Raw genomic sequence first — 19,107 nt, 5'->3', positions numbered from 1 at the left:
TAGAATAACATTTTAGTCCTCTGAATTAGCCACTAATTTACATTTTATGACTATAAATCACATTGAATTGGTGACATTTTATCCAACCAAACCTAAGAATCTTATCTACAAATATTTTTACCTATTATGTAGTACAACTAGAACAACAGTGAAAACAGTTTTTAGGAGTTGGGGGAAAAAACTACCTGACTAAACATGTTCATTTTTTTTTGTAGATTTTTGCAAGGCAATGGGGTTAAGTGGCTTGTCCAAGGCCGCACATCTAGGTAATTATTAAATGCCTGGGGTCAGATTTGAACTCAGGTACTCCTGAAGCCAGAGCCAGTGCTCTATCCACTGTGCCACCTAGCCACCCCTAAACATGATGTTCAATAAATACAGAGCTATTAAATTTGAGACTTTAGGGGTGGCTAGGTGGCACAGTGGATAGAGCACTGGCCCTGGTGTCAGAAGTACCTGAGTTCAAATCCAGCCTCAGACACCTAAGTACCTAGCTGTGTGGCATTGGGCAAGCCAGTTAACCCCATTGCCATGGAAAAAAACTAAAAAAGAGACTTTTCTTGACAAATGTAGACTTCATTATGTCCAAGTGAGAAATTATGAGAAATTCTCAAAATTCTAATATTGTTCAGTTAGTTGCCATAAATATCTTCAACAGTTGATTCCTATACAATTACATGCAATGTAGTTGGATAATAAACAGGAGAGAAGGCTGGGGAGTCAGAAGTCCTGAGTTCAAATCCAAATTCACCCTACATGGGTATGATCCTAGGTTTATCACTTAACCTGACTCAATTTCTGCAACTGATGGTTACAGGACTGAATGAGATAATTGCAAACTGTTTAGTACAGTGCCAACTACCTTGTAGGTAAATGAATAAATGCGTGTTTCCTCCCTTACTAGAAAGGAGATACTAAACATATTAAAGACTAAAAGAAACGACAACATATTTATATTTATTATCCAATAAACAATCTAACATCAGTAGTGAAGGAATCTAATAGTTAAGGATTTGAGTAAACAACTCCGTTGCATTTTTCAAAGTACGTTAAATTGTTATAGATGACGCAAACATGAAAAATTAAAATTTACATTTGCAAAAAGAATTAGGGTGTTTGTCCCGTTGCCTTCAATAGGAAAAAAATTAAGTTTTAAACATTTACCTTTATATGCTCATGATACTATTTCTGAGACATGGTGCCTATTTGATTCTTTATTTTTAAACACACTGTTTTTGAATTAAAAGTAAATGCGGTGGATACTGAAAACTATGCATGTTATTGAAAAATTAACACTCAAAAAAGCATATTCCTGTATCTTTAAAAAAAGGAAATGAGATCTTTAATTTCAAAAATATAAATTTCAATTTAATAGAGAATTGACTTTGTAGAATCAAACAAATAAGAAAACTTAAAGGAGTGGATGAAGCAGAGCGTAATGAATAAAGATGACCCTATGGAATTAGGGAGGGTTCGAGTTCCATCTTTCTCATAGATTGATTATGTGACCCCAGGCAAATCACTTGATCTATCAAATGCCCCAGATAAATCTGTAAAATTATGTATCTAAAAGAAAATGCCATTGTGCATTTCTTTTTAAATTGAGCTGAAATCTTGCACTGGCAGGACATGAGTTTTCTAAGATCTTTCATTTACCATCATTTCAATTAAAAATAAATTTAAAATTTCATGTAAAAAGACCACACGTTAAAAAATGTACCTGATTTAACCTCTTGTAAATATATACCTTGGAAAAAGTGTACCCACCTAAGTAATAAAAATTTTACAAAATTTTTTGCCAATGACATTCAGAAATCTGAAAAGAGCTAATATTAGTGAGGAAAAAAATACAGGAATTCATCCATCATACAAATGTGAATGTTTTTAGAATAGACAAAACTACCAAGGTGAAGGTTTGAAATGGTTCTTGATTTTCCTGTAGCATTTACATTGTAGAATGTGTGAACTTAAGTAGTTAAAATTCTCAGTACACTTAAGAAAATCTAAAGGGACAAGGTAAGTCACAATAGGGAATGGAAAATAAACACAATATAAATTTCAATGCCCTTAGGCCACTGCTCAAGACTTATTAGGTACAAATCCCAATACAATTCAGAAACACTTCAAAGTTTTCTGTAGGTTTTTCTTTTTTATTACATAAGCAATAAACTTTCAACATATAAATTTTTAGATATAACAACGGAATAAACTCTATCCATGCTCAGAGAAAATGTTATCAATAAATAAATTCCCTTTCAGTATTCTTGAGACTTTTTCATGAGAACTGTAGTTAAAACTTTCAAACTGAATGCTGCAATTTAAAAGCAACTGTTAACTGTAAAAAAGTTGCAGCATTCCACTACTGAAAAATAAAGTTATTTATCAAGAAAGTTACAGTATTAGTTCCAACTCCTTATTAACTCCTGACAAAGAGATGTTGCCAAGCAGAAATCCTCTTATAATATTCATTCCCAGCTGTCACATTCACAGGTTAGATTTCAGTAGCGAAGTCCATATGATGCTCCTATTGAAAAAAAAAAAAATCCAGGAGTCAAAACCAGAGCCAAGTTAACTTATACCACCCTTGTTTATGTCATAAAGTTTCATGATAAAATTTAATTTACAAAGTACCATCCCCTGCAAAAATACAGGGGATATCAAAGAGGAAAAACAATATTTAATAAACAAAATAAAAATCATAGTATGAGACAGGGTAGCAGGACTGAGAAAATACCAAGGTCTCTACTAGATTCTATTAACAAGTTAATGAAAAAAGACTTTGTGATGTGGGCCTCATGACCAACAATATCACCAGGATTTTGAAAATACCTGTGTCATATGGGAATTGCTTCTTGAATCTATACTTTTATTTTCACAGCAAGAAAGCTAAAATAGCACTTTTCCATCTCACTACTAGCACCTACTGCATAAACTTTACTCTTCTTCCCAGAGACCAAGAAGCCAGAGCACTAATACTGTATTGTTTTTTTTTGTTTTTTTTTTGTTTTTGTTTTTTTTTACTGCAGCTTCTCATGTCAGTTTCTGGATGCTTTAGTACTTAAAATACTAGGACTAATAAAAGACTGAATGTGGGTGATGCATGCATTTGCATCTCTCATACTAATGTTTCTGTGACCTGAGAGTGCCATCAGTGTTTGGAATCTTTTAAAAATCAGTGGTCACAGTTCTGACACATTCCACTTTGACCAGTGGGGGATGGGGGTTGATGGGAGGCAATGAATGAATGATGGCCCCTGACAAAAGCCAGGGGAAGAGTATAGGACAGTTGCCTCATGAGTTCCAAACGTCTTAACAAAAGATGCCCAGAATCCTTGAAGACATGATTAAGTTAGAAGACTGGGAACAGAAGAGCCATTAGTGAAGTCTTATATTATCTCACTATTTAGAAAATAAATATTCATTTGGTTGGGTTAGCCATGTTGTCCTTTTTATGTGCCCCCCCCCTTAATAAAGATTTCATAGAAGATTGTTTGAGTTTGTGTTTATTTGTTGTAGTTTTTGCAAGGCAATGGAGTTAAGTGATTCACCCAAGATCACAAAGCTAGGTCATTAAGTGTCTGAGGCCTGACCTTAGGGCAAGTGTTCTATCCACTGCCATCACCTAGCTGCCCCAGAAGACTGTTCTTGATGATTGTTCCATTATTCTCTGTGGTAGGGCATAATTTTTCTCATTTAAAAGTCTAAAAACCTCATGGAACCTTTGGCCTGGCTGAGGGCAAAGAAGCTTCTATGGGAATACATTCTAAATATTCTTTAATAATATATTGTGTGGGGGCAGCTATGTGGCACAATGTACAGAACACTACCCTTGGAGTCAGGAGGACCTCAGTTCAAATCCAGCCTCAGACACTTAATAATTACCTAGCTGTGTGACCTTGGGCAAGTTACTTAACCCCACTACCTTGCCAAAAACCAAAAAAATAAAAATTTTAAAAAGATGAATAATATATTGATATTGTATCTGTGATTTATTATTAAAAAAATAGTTTTCAGGGCAGCTATGGCACAGTGGATAGAACACTGGCCCTGGAGTCAGAAGCACCTGAGTTCAAATCCAGCCTCAGACACTTAATAATTACCCAGCTGTGTGGTCTTGGGCAAGCCACTTAAACCCTATTGCCTTGCAAAAACTAAAAGTTTTCAGTGAGAAAGGTATTAGCACAACAGAATTACTTGAAAATGGTCATGATTCAAGTATGATGAATATGAAACTTTATATTGGAATAAAAGCTAAAATACTAAATTGATAAACCCAAGTTGGAGACAAGATCATGCAACTAAACAAGTGGAAAAAATGAAATGGGATATTTTTCAGAGACACTTAAAAAAATTAAGAACTTATATCCTTACCTGTATTTCTAGCACCTTACACAATTAAAACTGAAAGAAATATAAAAGGATAATTTATTATTATTTTGCATTTACTTGTCTAGAAAATTTTAATTTCAAATATAATGATGGTGATTATTATCTCATTTTATCATCTCTATATGAGCTGAAGACATTTTCAGAATATAAATTTTATAACTATGGAGTAGATAGTTAACTTTATCCCTCTAAGTTAAGGTTTTAACTTCAAAGGACTACAGTGTATTTGATTTATTTTGGGGTTACAAAAATTCTGGCATTTTGCTTCAGAAAACAAGTCTCAATTTTCTCACTAGAAGTAATTTAAAAAAATTCTAAAAAAAGACATTTTAAGTTTTAATTGGATTATTGCTACTATTTGGAAAGCTATGTATGTGTTGTGTTTTTACTGTAACTTTGACACATTGCCCTTTACAATGTAACTCATCAATGATCTCTATATGTACATACGGATACATAACAGAGTCTCTCTTAACAATGTGAGATTCACCCCCTTCCCTCCATTCATAAAATTTTCATCTCATCACTGTCTACAATCCCACTATCACCACAATGCCCTGTATTAATTCACATCAGTCCATGCCACAATTATGGTGATTGTCTACAAAACCAATTGTTCTTCAAATCTCCAAAGGTGCACAGTCCACTGCCACCTCTCCCCAGGTTAATACAGTTTAATTATTTGCTACATGTCATTCATCTGCTGAAGGTTGCTTACTATCTTATGAAGTAAGCCCAATTTTCTAAAATGGTTTTCTAGGATCTAGTTAAATAGGCTCCATTGTAGCAAACCTTATTACATGGAAACTTAGCTTCCAAACTCTATCTTTCCCGAACACCAAAGACCACCTTACATTTTCATCTCTTCTTGAAGCCTTCATTGATGACTTACTAGGATTTCTCCTTTCTATGAAATCCCTTTGCATTCATTATCTACAAAATTTAGAAAGTCATTAAAATCTTAACTGTTTTTTGCATTTGTTTCATTGAGGGACAACACACTATAGTGAAAATAAAAGTTGGACTTAAGATTCAGGAAAATTATATTTGTATCTAATTCATACACTACACTTAGATGATCATAGACAAATCACAATCTTGGAGCCTCTGCCTCCTCACCTATGAAACTGGAACCTACAAGGCTGCACACCTAAAAGTACAGTTATGTGTGCTATGGGTCATTGTTTTTTCACAATACATCATTACCAGATATATGGTGAAAAATTCTTAGAACAGACTACATAGCAGAATAGTAGCTGAAGGTATTTCAATATAAATTCAGTACTTAATAGACTACAGACCCCTAAGTGCTTCAATGAGCCTCCTTACTTTCTGATAATTAATAAGCAGGTAAAATAGACACCTTAATTTTTAACCTCTCTCATGTGTCTTTGTATATTATATTATATTCCCAGCTCTAGGTTCAAATTCAAAACTCATTATGACTTTCACATACAATCATGTTTTATATGAAACAAAAATATGCCTGGGGAAAACAGTATTCAGTTACTGGTCATTTCCAGTTTCTTCAGGCTGTATGGTCACTTACACAGTAAATATGAACTACTTACCATATGATTCCACCATTACATCCTGACCAAATTCATTTTCTACAAAGCTGGCAAGTGGATAATTACATAGAGCTTTGTTCCTTTGACATTTGGAAGTCAGAAAGCAGAAAAATAATCTTAAAAATTAATTTTGATAAGATGGGTTTTTTTAAATTTAAAGATGGTTTTCTTAACTTTTTATACCTTCAATATCAAAACAAAACCAAAACCTCAAAACTACTTTTATAAAAATCTTTAAAAAATCATTAAAGAATTTTTTTCAACATTAAAAGATCTTGGTGTATGATTTATTTCATGGCTAGTTCTTTTTTTTAAGGATTTTAGTTATTTTGAGTTTTACAATTTTTCCCCTAATCTTGCTTCCCTCCACCCACTGCCCACAGAAGGTAGTCTAGTCTGTCAGTCTTTACATTCTTTCCATGGTATACATTGATCCAAGTTGAATGTGATGAGAGAGAAATCATATCCTTAAGGAGGAAACATAAAGTATAAGAGATAGCAAAAATTATATAATAATATAACTGGGTTTTTTTTTCTAAATTAAAGGTAATAGTCTGGTCTTTGCTTAAAGTCCACAATTCTTTCTCTGGATACAGATAGTATTCTCTATCGCACACAGTCCAAAACTGTCCCTGATTATTGCATTGATGGAATGAGCAAGTCCATTGAAGTTGATCATCATCCCCACAATGCCATCAAGGTGTACAATGTTTTAAAACTTAGCTTCTATTAAAGAATTTGGCTGATAAAATTTATTCTAGTGAACAGAAAAAATTTGGGGAGTAATGACAGATGCAGTCAAAGAATAATATTAATTTTTACTCTTTAAAGTACAGCATTGGGCGGAGCCAAGATGGCGACGAGAGGATCCTGTCTTAGGCGCTCTCTCATAAAACTCTAACTAAATTTTCGAGAGACAGAACCCACAGATGGACCCAGAGAGACAGTTCTCCTACTCAAGGTAACCTGGAAAAGAGTAGAAAGGCTCTGCTCCCAGGGATTGGAGGGGTGACCCAACAGAGCCAAAGAACTTCATCCTCCCAGAAGCAATCCCAGGGAGCTGTGAGCCATGGCTCACAGCACTGGGGGAGTATCCTGACCTACACTGCAGGGAGCACCGGGCACAAATTGAGGGAACAGGGGAGGGGTACCTCTGACAGAGCAAGCATGTGAAGCCCAGCCCTTAGGGCACACAACAAGCAGCATGGCCAAGGCAGTCCAGATCCAGGGAATAGAAACAGGCAAAGCTGGTAAGCAGGAACCCCCAGGGCATGAACCCATTGAAACTAGGGAGGGGATTGAAGAGACACTGCAGAGCTCTGTCCTCTGACTCTGGAACAGAAAGCTGGGGTTCTGACCACATTCAGATCCTGATCCCAGTCTAGCCTCCCCCTCAACCCTGTGGCAGAGGGGGGTGCATGCTAAAAACCAGCTTAGGTCAAATGGATAAAACAGTTCAAAAAGTTATTAAGGAGAAGAATGCTTTAAAAAGCAATATTGGCCAGATGGAAAAAGAGATAAGAAAACTCTCTGAGGAGAACAAATCCTTCAGACAAAGAATGGAACTCAGGGAGACTGATGAATTTATGAGAAACCAGGATTCATTACTTCAAAACAAAAAAAATGAAAAATTAGAAGAAAATGTGAAACATCTCATTGAAAAAATAACTGATATGGAAAACAGACTTAGGAAAGATAATTTACCCACTCCCCGAAAGAGATCCCACCAAAAAACCCCCTAGGAATATTATAAGCAAGTTCCAGAACTCCCAAGTCAAAAAGAAAATATTACAAGCAGCCAGAAGGACAAAATTCAAATACTGTGGAGCTGTAGTCAGGATCACACAGGACTTAGCAGCACCTACATTTAAAGCTCACAGGGCTTGGAATATAATATACTGGAAGGCAAAAGAGCTTGGAATGCAAATGAGAATCAACTACCCAGCAAGGCTGAATGTCTTCTTCAAGGGAAAAAGATAGACTTTCAATGAACCAGGGGAATTTCAAATGTTCCTGTTGGAATGACCAGAGCTGAACAGGTTTGATCTGCAAATACATGACTCAGGTGAAGCATAGAGATTGGAGAAGAGGAAATATGAGGGACTTAATGAAAATGAACTGCATGTATTCCTGCATAGAAAAATGATACTGATAATACTCATATGAACCTTCTCATTTAATAGAGCAGGTAGAAAGAGCTTTTATAGTTGAAGCACAGGAGAAAACTTAATTCGAAGATAAAATATGGTGTAAAAATGGAGTCAATAGAAAAAAGGAAAATATAATGGAAGAAAGAAAAAGGAGAGGAGGAATAGGCCAAGATATTTCATACAATAAGATTTTTCTTTACTACAATGAGCTATTGCAATGATATGGAAGGGGGGAAGGCAAAGGGGAATGAGGGAATCTTCACTCTCACCAGAGGTGGCTAGGAGAGAAAACAGCATATATACTCAATGGGGTATAGGCATCTTGAGTAAGAAGGGGGGGGGGGGGGCGGAACAGGGGGAAGGGAGGGATGTGAATGAAGGAGGAGAGGATGGACCATGGGGCAAGAGTGGTCAGATATAACCTGTTTTCTTTTTTATGTCTTGCAAGGGGTTGGGATTGGATGGCCTGTCCGGGACCATAGCGCCAGGTGGATGCTGGGCCTAAGGGGTGGTATCGGGGATCAGGGACTCTAGGCCCCAGGGCCCGGGATCTGTCTGCAGGACCACTCATCTACCCTACAGCAAAGTCAATGAAAGGACAGAGAAAATATAGCAGATGGTAGTGGAGAAATACCAAAGGAGGGAGTTGTGATCAGCAATGGCAACAGTAGAAAAATATGGAAGTAACTTTTGTGATGGACTTACCATAAAGAATGTGATCCACCTGCGACAGAGCTAGTGGTGTTAGAACACAGACTGAAGCAAATTTTTTATTATTATTATGGGGGGGGGGTGCAGGGCAAATGGGGCTGGGTGGCCTGCCTGGGGCCACAAAGCAGGGTGATTGTTGGGTGTCTGAGGCCAGATTCCGACCTGGGTGTTCCTGGCTCAAGGGCCAGTGCTCTGTCCGTCACCCAGCCGCCCCTATTATTATCACTATTTTATTTTAGGTCTCTTTTTTTGGTTTTTGCAGGGCAGTGAGGTTGGAGTGGCTTGCATGTCACACAGCTGGGTGATTGTTGTGTGTATGGGGCTGGGTATTGGCTTGGGTGCTCCTGGCTCCAGGGCTGGTGCTTTGTCCACTGCGCCACCTGGCCATACCTACAATTATTATTATTTTTTTAATTTTAATTTTTTCTCTCCCCTTTACTTTATCACATTTTATTAATGTATAAAAAATTATACCAAAAGATAAATATTAAATGAAAATAGAAAAAATTTTTTAAAATAAAGTACAGCATTTACAATGTGCAAATTGGTTTATTAAAAGTCAGCACCCCAAATACTTTACACCTCTCTGCAGGAAGGTTCAAAGTATGCTTCATCAAAAATCCTCTAAAATTATGGTCTATCTTTGCAATGATTCTAAAGTCTTTTAAAGTTTTTTACAGTCATCAATAGTACTTAAAAAGCATTAATATACTGTTTTTAAATTAACAATCAGTCCATAGTGGTTACAAAACACAGATATCAAGTTATATGCCCTAGGCAAACCCATTTTTGTGAACAGGGAAGGACCTAAAGTAATTTCAAACTAATGTAGAAACCATCAGTTTCCTACTTGGATTGCAATGAGTGATCAATAACTAACAACTGGAATTTGTCAACTTTTTCCCCCTAGGGTTCAGGACCTGTGATTCATCAGTACAGGAAACTCCTAGTATGGAAATTCGTTCCTCTTTAACTTAAAAAGTAGCAGAAAGTTGAATGAATAATTTTGACATCAAATGTTTTTCCATGGCTAAAATTTGCATATAAGAGGTAATCCCTGAACGTAAGACCAAATTTGAAATCTAAAACACCAATACTACTCTGCCTCTCATGATCCATTCCCAAAGAAATAGCAAGGCAACATTTGAATATTGTGAATAAAATGCCACTGAGATTCTCAACAAAGTATTTACTGAAAAATTTCAAGTTCAAAAAATTTGAAGGAGGGGCTGCTAGGTGGCACAGTGGATAGAGCACCAGCCTTGGAGTCAGGAGTACCTGGGTTCAAATTCGGTCTCAGACACTTAATAATACCTAGCTGTGTGGCCTTGGGCAAGCCACTTAACCCCATTTGCCTTGCAAAAACCTAAACAACAACAACAAAAACAAAAACAAAAAACTTGAAGGAATAAAATGGAAGAGTTAAAGGAAAGACAGACCAGGGGGTGCTGAAATCCAATTTTTAATCTCTATCATAAACATGAATTTGAGATGGCATACTTATCCAGTAGCTGACAACTAAACTCACTTTTGGAAAAGCTGAATAGATCTTAAAATTCTTCTATAAACACAAGAAAAACTGCAGTGAAATGGAAAAACAGCTCACCAGTACTTCAAGGAATAAATATAGTTGATAGTTTATTTTATTATCTATGCAAAGATGACAGAAACATTTTTTTAAAAAAAAAAACAATTTTACTTTCAGTTCCAAATTATCTTCTTCCCTTAATCTCTCCACCAACCATGAAGAAGGCAATTTTACATAAACAAAAAAAACAATTTTACATAAACAGAAAAAATATGCTTCAATTTGCACTAAAGTCCATTGGTTCTCTATACAGAGGTAACACTATTTAACAGTTACTAAGTTTTTTTGATTATTATCTTTATAATGTTGCTTGTATTGTTAAAATTATTCACCTAGTTCTGGTCATTTTAAGTTTTCACAGGTTTTACTGAGACTATATCCATCAAAGAGCAGCTAGGTGGCATGGTGGATAGAGCACTGGCACTGGAGTCAGGAGAACCCGAGTTCAAATCCAGCCTCAGACACCTTAATAATCACCTAGCAAACCACTTAAACCCCATTTGCCTTGCAAAAAACCTAAAAAAGACTATCCCAATCATCATTTCTTCATTCAATAGAATTTTACACAAGTTTACCTTTTCATGCTTCTTAAGTATTGTGTTTGATTGTTCAGTTTTCTATTTGGCTCTGATTTTTTCATTCAGAATGCTTCAAGGTCCTTCAATTAATTGAAGATCCATTTTCTATCCAGTAGAATTACAGTCAGTTGTGCTGGGAAGGTTATTCTTGATTATACCCTAGATCTTTTGCTTTCTAGAATATCACATTCCATATCCGACATATCTTTATCACTGCAGGATATTGTATATTGTATTTTGTCAAAAGCCCTTTATTAAAATAATCATGATTTTTATTGTTTTGTATTACTCTTACAGTCAATTATCCTTAAAACTGTCCTATTAATGACCCAGCCTTGCACTCTTGGTATAAATCCAACCTGGTCATAGGATATGATCTTTATGCTATATTGCTGTAATCTTCTTGCTAGCATTTTAACTTAAAATTTTTATATCAACATTCATTAGGGAAAGTGGTTCGTGGTTTTTTATTTTTTTGTTGTTCTCAGTAGTTTCCCTATCAAAATCATATTTATGTCACAAAAAAGATTTGATAAGACTTTAACCTATTTTTCAAAATTTATACAGTATTGGAATTGTTCTTTAAATGTAAAATTGGCTTGTAAATTCATTTCATTTTGGGCTCTCCCGTTTATTGCTTTTTAAAATTTCTTTTGTTCCTTAGACAAAGTGTTCAATTTTTTCTTCTATTAATTTGGGAAACACATTTTTAAAATTATCCTTTCATTTAGAGAGTCAGTTTTATTGGTATATAGTTGGGGGAAAAATAATTTCTTTTTTAATACTGGTAATGCAGATTTCTACTTTTAAATGAATCAAATTCTGCAATGATTTATTTTATTTTTTACTTTAATTTTTTACAAAAATGTGTTACCTTATACTTATAGTGCATTTTGTTTTCAAATTTATTAATCTCTCCTTTTATGTCCTATGCTGAGGTTTAATTAAGAAAAATGTTATTTTCCTAGTATTTTAGATGCATACCCAATTTTTTTTATCTATTTTCTCTCCTTTAGAGAAAAAAAATTTGCATCTAGATACTGCTGTCTCATTATTGTCTTTAACAAAATCAATTGTTCCCATGAACTATTTTTTGACTTGCTTTTTTTTTTAGGTTTTTGCAAGGCAAAAGGGGTTAAGTGGCTTGCCCAAGGACACACAGCTAGGTAATTATTAAGTGTCTGAGACCGAATTTGAACCCAGGTACTCCTGACTCCAAGGCCTGTGCTTTATCCACTACGCCACCTAGCCACCCCTTGGTTATCTGTTAAAAGGATATTATTTTGTTCTTAATTTTTTTTATCTAAGCTTCAAAGATCCTTTATTGACTATATTTCTGTTTTTCTGCTTATTTGTGAGGTTTTTAATGCCTTGACATGTGGTCAATTTTGTTAAGGTACCATGCACAAGTGGAAAAAATACGTATACTCCTTTTCTAACTCCCTTTAACATACTTCAGAAATCTATCATAGCTAACTTTTCTATTCATCTCAACTGCTTTGTTTATTTTATGGTTAGATTTATCTAGGTCTGAGAGGGTAAAAAGGTGTTGTCCCCCCCCCCACCCCGCAATAAAAGTTTTTCTTCTCCTAATTCAATTAACATTTCCCCCCTAAGATTTTGGATGCCATGCAATTTAATAAACATATTAAAAACTAACCAACAACTAATTATATTAATATGCATATTATAGTACCTTTTAGCACAATGTAGGTTTTCCTGATTATCTTATTAAACTAAGTATATTTTTGCTTTTGCTTTGCCTGAAATCATGACTCCTAACCTGGTCCTTTCACTTTAGCTAAGGAATAAGAGATTCTACTTAACTATTTCAACAGTGTCTCAATAAACCTGAAGCGTGGGCTTCAATTTTTCAATCCATTCTGCTCTGGACTTTTGTTTTATGAGTGTCAACCACATAGTTCCTTTCATCTTTATTCTCAATCCTACTTTTTTTTTTTGCAAGGCAAATGGGGTTAAGTGGCTTGCCCAAGGCCACACAGCTAGGTAATTATTAAGTGTCTGAGACCGAATTTGAACCCAGGTACTCCTGACTCCAAGGTCGGTGCGTTATCCACTGTGCCACCTAGCCACCCTATCCTATTCTTTTTAATTAGGTCCCTGCCTCTCAATGTATCCTCCCCCCTTTATCCTTTCTCTTAGCCCTGTTCTCTCCTACTTCCCTTTAAGATGAATTTCTGAACCCAAATGTGTACATTTTCTTCCCTACTTAAAACCATTTAAGATGACAATGAAGTTCAAGAATTGCCTACTTCCCACCCTAAAACAAACTTTTTTATTATACAAATTCTTCCTTGCATGCTTCATTTTAGGAGATAATCCTCCCCCCCCCCTTTTCTCCCAGTGCATCTCTTTATCTTGCTCTTTTAGTCTTCTTTTGAGATCCCAAAATGACACTCAAATAACCATTCCAAATATTGTTATTTCAGTCATATCTGATTTTTTCTGAGATTTTCTTAGCAAAAACAACTTAAGTGGTTTACCATTATCTTCTCCAGCTCATTTTAAAGATGAAAAACTGAGGAAAACAGGCTAAGTGATTTAGTCACACAGCTATAAGTTTATACAGATATGAAGTCAGGAGTCTCCTGGATTGCAAGCCCAGTGTTCTGTTCACTTTGCAACCTACCTGTCCCTCTATCTGCCCTAGTGATGCTATGTTCTTAGGGGGCATCATGTATCATTTTGCCCATACAGGATTATAAACAATTTATTTTCATTCACTTATGATCTTTTACTCAGGTTTAACTTTATGATTCTTGAATAGCAAAATTTTCTATTCAGCTCGGCTATTTTAATCAGAAATGCTTCAAAATTCTCCATTTCACTTAATATTCATTATTTTTTTCTTATAGGATTATAAATTTTACTAGGCAGGTTATTTTAGGTAATAAATCTAGCTATTTTGGCTTCCAGGGCATCACTTTTCAAGTCTTCTGTTCCTTTTTATCTTGGAAGCTGTTAAATCTTGTATGATCATTACCATGGCTCCAAAGTATGTGAAGTTTTTCTTTCTGACTACTTTCTTATTTTCTTCTTGCGAGGATTTTGGCTATATGATTCTGGAGAATTTTAATTTCATTTCAGATTCCAGAATTCATGTTTGGATTCTTCCAATTTCTACTTTGTCCACCAGGGCAGTATTCCTTCATGATTTCTTCAAATTTTATGTTTAGACTATTTTTTTGGTTTGTAGTTCACAGCTTTCAGTTAGTTTAATAATTCTTAAATTATCTCTCCTTGATGTATTTTTCTGAGAGATTTCACATTTAAAAAATTTTTTTTGTTTTATTGTTTCATGATGCCTCATGGAGTCATTAGCTTGAGCAATTCTAATTTTTGAACAGTTATTTTTTTCAGTAAAGGTTGGAATTCTGGTTGGGCTTGTGTTCAAAATGTATTTTTTTCTCTGAAGCTTTCCTTGTGAAGAAAATGTTTTCAAATCATTGTCTTCTTCTGAGTTTGAATCTTGAGCATCCTTCTCTTCACAGTAGATTTTTATAGTCAGGTTCATTTTTATTGCATTTGTTCATTTAACCAGCCTACTTCATTTTATTTTTTTGCAAACCAATGGGGTTAGGTGGCTTGCCCAAAGTCACTAGGTAATTATTAAATGAGGCCATATTTGAACTCAGGTACTCCTGACTCCAGGGCTGGTGCTCTATCCACTGTGCAACCTAACCACCCCTAACCAGACTACTTCTTTCACTGAGTTTAAGCTCTGTTCACCTCAGGGTAGGGGATGTCTGGTCTGACTTTCTATGTTACATCTTTTGGTTTCTTTCCTAGAACACTGGGTATTTTGAAGTTTTCAGTGCTTCCAAAGTAATGCTACCCTGGAAAAAAGTCTCTTCACTGCCTCCTGCACCCTCATGAATATAAGCACACCTCTCTGTCCTGTAACTTTGACTCTAAACCGGGTCTGTATCATCTTATTGCTACTGTGGACTGAAAAATTTATTCGCTATGATTTCCCCCCCTAGACTATTCTGCTCAAAATTTGGCTGGGAATGTTTTCCAGGTCATTGTGAAAGAGCTTTTATGGAAACTGAAGTTGCTATTTATTCTATCTTGACTCTACGGCAAAAAAAAGTATGTTCATAGAATATCTGGTCATCATGTATTGTGATCCTGGATGAGGATTTGCAAAAAGACAGAAATGAAAAAAATACCAACATATACCAACACTAGTTGCTAAGGATGAAGAGAAAGAAATTACAGTGCCCTCAATAAAAGGTAAAGACTGTAAGAATATATGAGGAAATGTTGTTCAGGAAAAGGGAATGATAGAGGCTAGACTGACTCTCACACTTTTATATATGACAATTTTTTTCATGAAAGAATGAATAGGTACCAAATGTGTCATGTATCAAATTAATTAGTTTACTAGCTTACACATTATGGGCAAGGGCAACCATGTTATTTATGTTGAAGTTATGATTTAATACTTAAAGTCAATGCAAGTGTCACTGTAAAAATGAAATTAAGGGGGACAAATGAAAAAACGCTAAAAACTGAACCAACTCAATTCTCAACTTTTTTAAGTTCATAATTACTAATGAAAAACAGTAAATGAAACAGGACAATGACACCAATTACAATAAACTCCACAAATCTACTGCCACTATAGGAAGAACTAAAGTACATATAAAAGACTTGTCAATATCAGTCAGAAAATACCTGACTTGTGGACAAAGAGAGAAGGTGATGATAACAGTTAAGATTGATTCAGGGGACAGCTGGGTGGTGCAGAGGATAGAGCACTGGGCCCTGTAGTCAGGAGAATCTAAGTTCAAATACAGCCTCAGACATTTAATAACTACCTAGCTGTGTGACCTTAGACAAGTTACTTAATTCCATTGCCTTGCAAATACGACCACCCCCCCCCCGACAAAAAAGGATTGGTACATAATATAAATGCATTTGTAAAATCTTGAGGTTGGCAACTATAGACATTAATATTTCACAAAGAAGAAAGGAGTGGAAGCTAAAATTCTCCTTTAAAAAAATCTACTGGGGGTGGCTAGGTGGCGTAATGGATAAAGCACGGGCCTTGGAGTCAGGAGTACCTGGGTTCAAATCCTATCTCAGAAACTTAATAATGACCTAGCTGTGTGGCCTTGGGCAAGCCACTTAACCCTATTTGCCTTGCAAAAAAACTAAACAAACAAAAAAACTACTAAAGAATTAAACTAAGTGAAATCATACCAAAACATTTAAGGATTAAAAATAAGAGAAAAAATTAAAGGACAAACTGTAAAGATTTGTAAATATTATTATTAGTACTGCCTCCCTCCGCCAAGTTCAATGGAAACACTACAATTAGGTTATTATATTACAGTCCTGGGTGTTTATAAAAGGTTAAAAAAAAAAAATGGCACGATGACAAGAAAAGCAACTGGATTGGTCCAAATAAGAGGGAAGAGATTTTAAGAACATTTAGAACCCAATGGCAAGGTATCTAAAAGATAGGAAGATATCAAAGAGCAGAAACAATCTTGGACTTCATTATCAATGAAAAAAAAAGTGTCCAGTTTTGGAGGCTGGATTTGAACTCCTGTCCTCCTGATTCCATTCCACTGCTCTCTCCCCTGCATCACCTAGTTACCCCACATAGGTGGGAATACATGCTCAGAACGGGAGCCTGAACCAGGAAGTTTTATGTCCTAAAAATGGGCTTGGTTGAAAATAAGTAATCAATGTTAGATTTAGATGGGAACATTCCTAATAAGATTGAGATTTGAAGGGGCGGCTAGGTGGCGTAGTGGATAAAGCACGGGCCCTGGAGTCAGGAGTACCTGGATTCAAATCCGGTCTCAGACACTTAATAATTACCTAGCTGTGTGGCCTTGGGCAAGCCACTTAACACTGTTTGCCTTGCAAAAAAAAAAAAAAAATGAAAAAAGACTGAGAAAAAAACAACTAGTGGCCTATTATACAGTAACTTAATCAGCTATACACATATTTTAAAGGTTCCTTTACTGACACTAGTATTGATCAAGTTAGTAGGTTGTCACAAACAATATTCAAAAGCACATGACATCTTTACCACACTGCAATTGAGTGAAAGATACAGTAAATTTTACCAGCCACTGTTTAGAATTATAGAATAATATGTCACCTTAAAGGCTCTTTTGCAACAATTGTTACCATTCACCCATTAAACTAATTTAAGTTTCTCTAGAAGACAAAACAGAAATAGCTATATTCAATTAACCCTCTAATCATAAACTTGGATGAAATACAGCTAAATGTGGTTATTCTCTGTAATGGAGAAAAGTCAGAGAAGGTCCAAGTTGAAGAACTCTCTATGAATAGAGAGGTTGTCCACATATTTTCCTTTGAGAATGACACTGAAAAATTGCATCAAGATTCAGAACAGTATAGTCTTCTAGAATGAGAGTTTGACTTAATCATTCACAGAGGAAAAACCAAGAAAATAGAAAAGGAATGTCTGTGGTCCATATTACCACATAAATCTGTATAGAACACCTAGTATGTGTATCTGGGATAGTCAGTAAAGATGGAAAATAAATTGGGTCTGGAATTAAAGAATCAATAGTCAATAAACAATAATGATGAGTCTTCTAAGTGACAGATACTGTGCTAAGGACTAATAATACAAATATAAGAAAAAGGCAGTTCTGCCCTCATGGTGTTTATAGTCTAATGGGGGAAGACAACACACAAAAGGAAGTTGAAAAGACAGGAGTAGCAGGGTATCTCAGTGAGGGGAGAATGGGGATGTTTATTTAGTCAAGATCAAGTGGAGTAATTGATAGGGGGAAAAGAATAGGAAAATTTGAACCCTCTGTAAAGGGAGGGTTTCTGAAGTTAAGTCTTTTCTCTGCCCTGCAATAAGAGGAGAGGCAACTGAGGATACAGAGTACCATAGTTGAAGCAATCTCCCATAATGATCACATTTCTAATGATGACCTTATTCTAGGGGAAGCATAAAGTTAGTGGAGCTTAAGAAATCAAGCAGAACAAACTGTTAGGGAAATGAACAGAAGAAGAGTTGGTTTTAATTACTTGGAGAATGTTCTTTTAATGACCCCCAAGCTTTCCATGGAAACAAATATCCATCTTTTAAAAAGCAATATTCTGCTAGTCTGTGAAGGTCCAAAAATGAGCATCATGCAGAGGGTGATAAAATATATTAACAGTGAAGAGGAGAATAAATGTTATCAAGAAGGAAAAATATAGCAAAAAGAAAAGGTGGGTTCCTCATGTCATGAGGGATGAGAGGGTCGAGAAAGAGCTAGAGTAACCCACTGCTGTCAAGAAAAAAAAAAAGCAAAGAAAGCTTCCAAAAAGCTAGGTATAGGGGGCAGCTAGGTGGCACAGTGGATAGAGCACTGGCCCTGGAGTCAGGAGGACTTGAGTTCAAATCTGCCCTCAGACACTTAACAATTACCTATCCGTGTGGCCTTGGGCAAGCCACTTAACCCTATTGCCTTGCAAAAAAATAAAAATAAAAAAAAAATAGCAAGATATAATGACAACAATGGATTTGATTATCAGGAGACCTGAATAAAAATTCCAGATCCTTTACCATGTGACTGTCTGCAAATATCATCACCTCTTTAGGCCTAAGATTTTTCAGCTACAAAATAAAGATTGGATTCAATGGTCTCCAAGTTCTCTCTTAGTTCTAAGTCCCATGATACTTTAAATTGGACCACTTAAATAACCTTCAATGGTACTTAATATACTCAACTGTATTGTTTCTCTACTGGAACTATCTCATACAAGATGGTAACGAATACATGATGAAAACCTACAAAGAAAGGTGTAACACCTTCAGTTTGATGTTATGATTATAATTTTTAAAAATACATTTTTAATTCTGTTTACCACTTTGTATAATTTATTATCCACATTTTGTATAATTTAATGTGCAATCTTAATGATACCAGAAGATCTATGAATTCGGAAATTTTGTAACATGAGTTGGTGTTAAAAATATTTTAAGCCAAAATATTTTTATTATTCTAATTATCCCCTCATATTTATACACTGCCATGAGAAAACATCAATATCCAGGAATTTTAATTAAAACTCAGTAAATTCTCCAAGATAAATTCTAACATTTTAAG

The 19,107-nt window shown here is 35.4% G+C and overlaps 1 protein-coding gene across 7 annotated transcripts in view; it reads right to left on the bottom strand.

Annotated features, from left to right (window-relative positions):
• Window positions 1–513: 513 nt before the first annotated feature.
• The window catches only part of BCLAF3 (BCLAF1 and THRAP3 family member 3), a 90,003-nt gene continuing 71,409 nt past the window's right edge, over window positions 514–19,107 (bottom strand). For 3 of the 7 annotated variants that reach the window (XM_074214280.1, XM_074214286.1, XM_074214285.1), the window contains 3 exons: window positions 18,729–18,788; window positions 4,372–4,401; window positions 515–2,524 (listed from right to left, as the gene is read on the bottom strand). In XM_074214280.1, the coding sequence (XP_074070381.1) occupies window positions 18,750–18,788 (39 nt within the window). In that variant the 3' untranslated portion in view covers window positions 515–2,524; window positions 4,372–4,401; window positions 18,729–18,749. The other 4 variants (XM_074214283.1, XM_074214282.1, XM_074214284.1 and 1 more) reach the window with 3 other exon arrangements.

Source organism: Macrotis lagotis, chromosome 1 (genome assembly GCF_037893015.1).
Source record: "Macrotis lagotis isolate mMagLag1 chromosome 1, bilby.v1.9.chrom.fasta, whole genome shotgun sequence".
NCBI classification, from domain to species: domain Eukaryota; kingdom Metazoa; phylum Chordata; class Mammalia; order Peramelemorphia; family Peramelidae; genus Macrotis; species Macrotis lagotis.
This window is presented reverse-complemented; position numbering and strand designations above follow the sequence as displayed.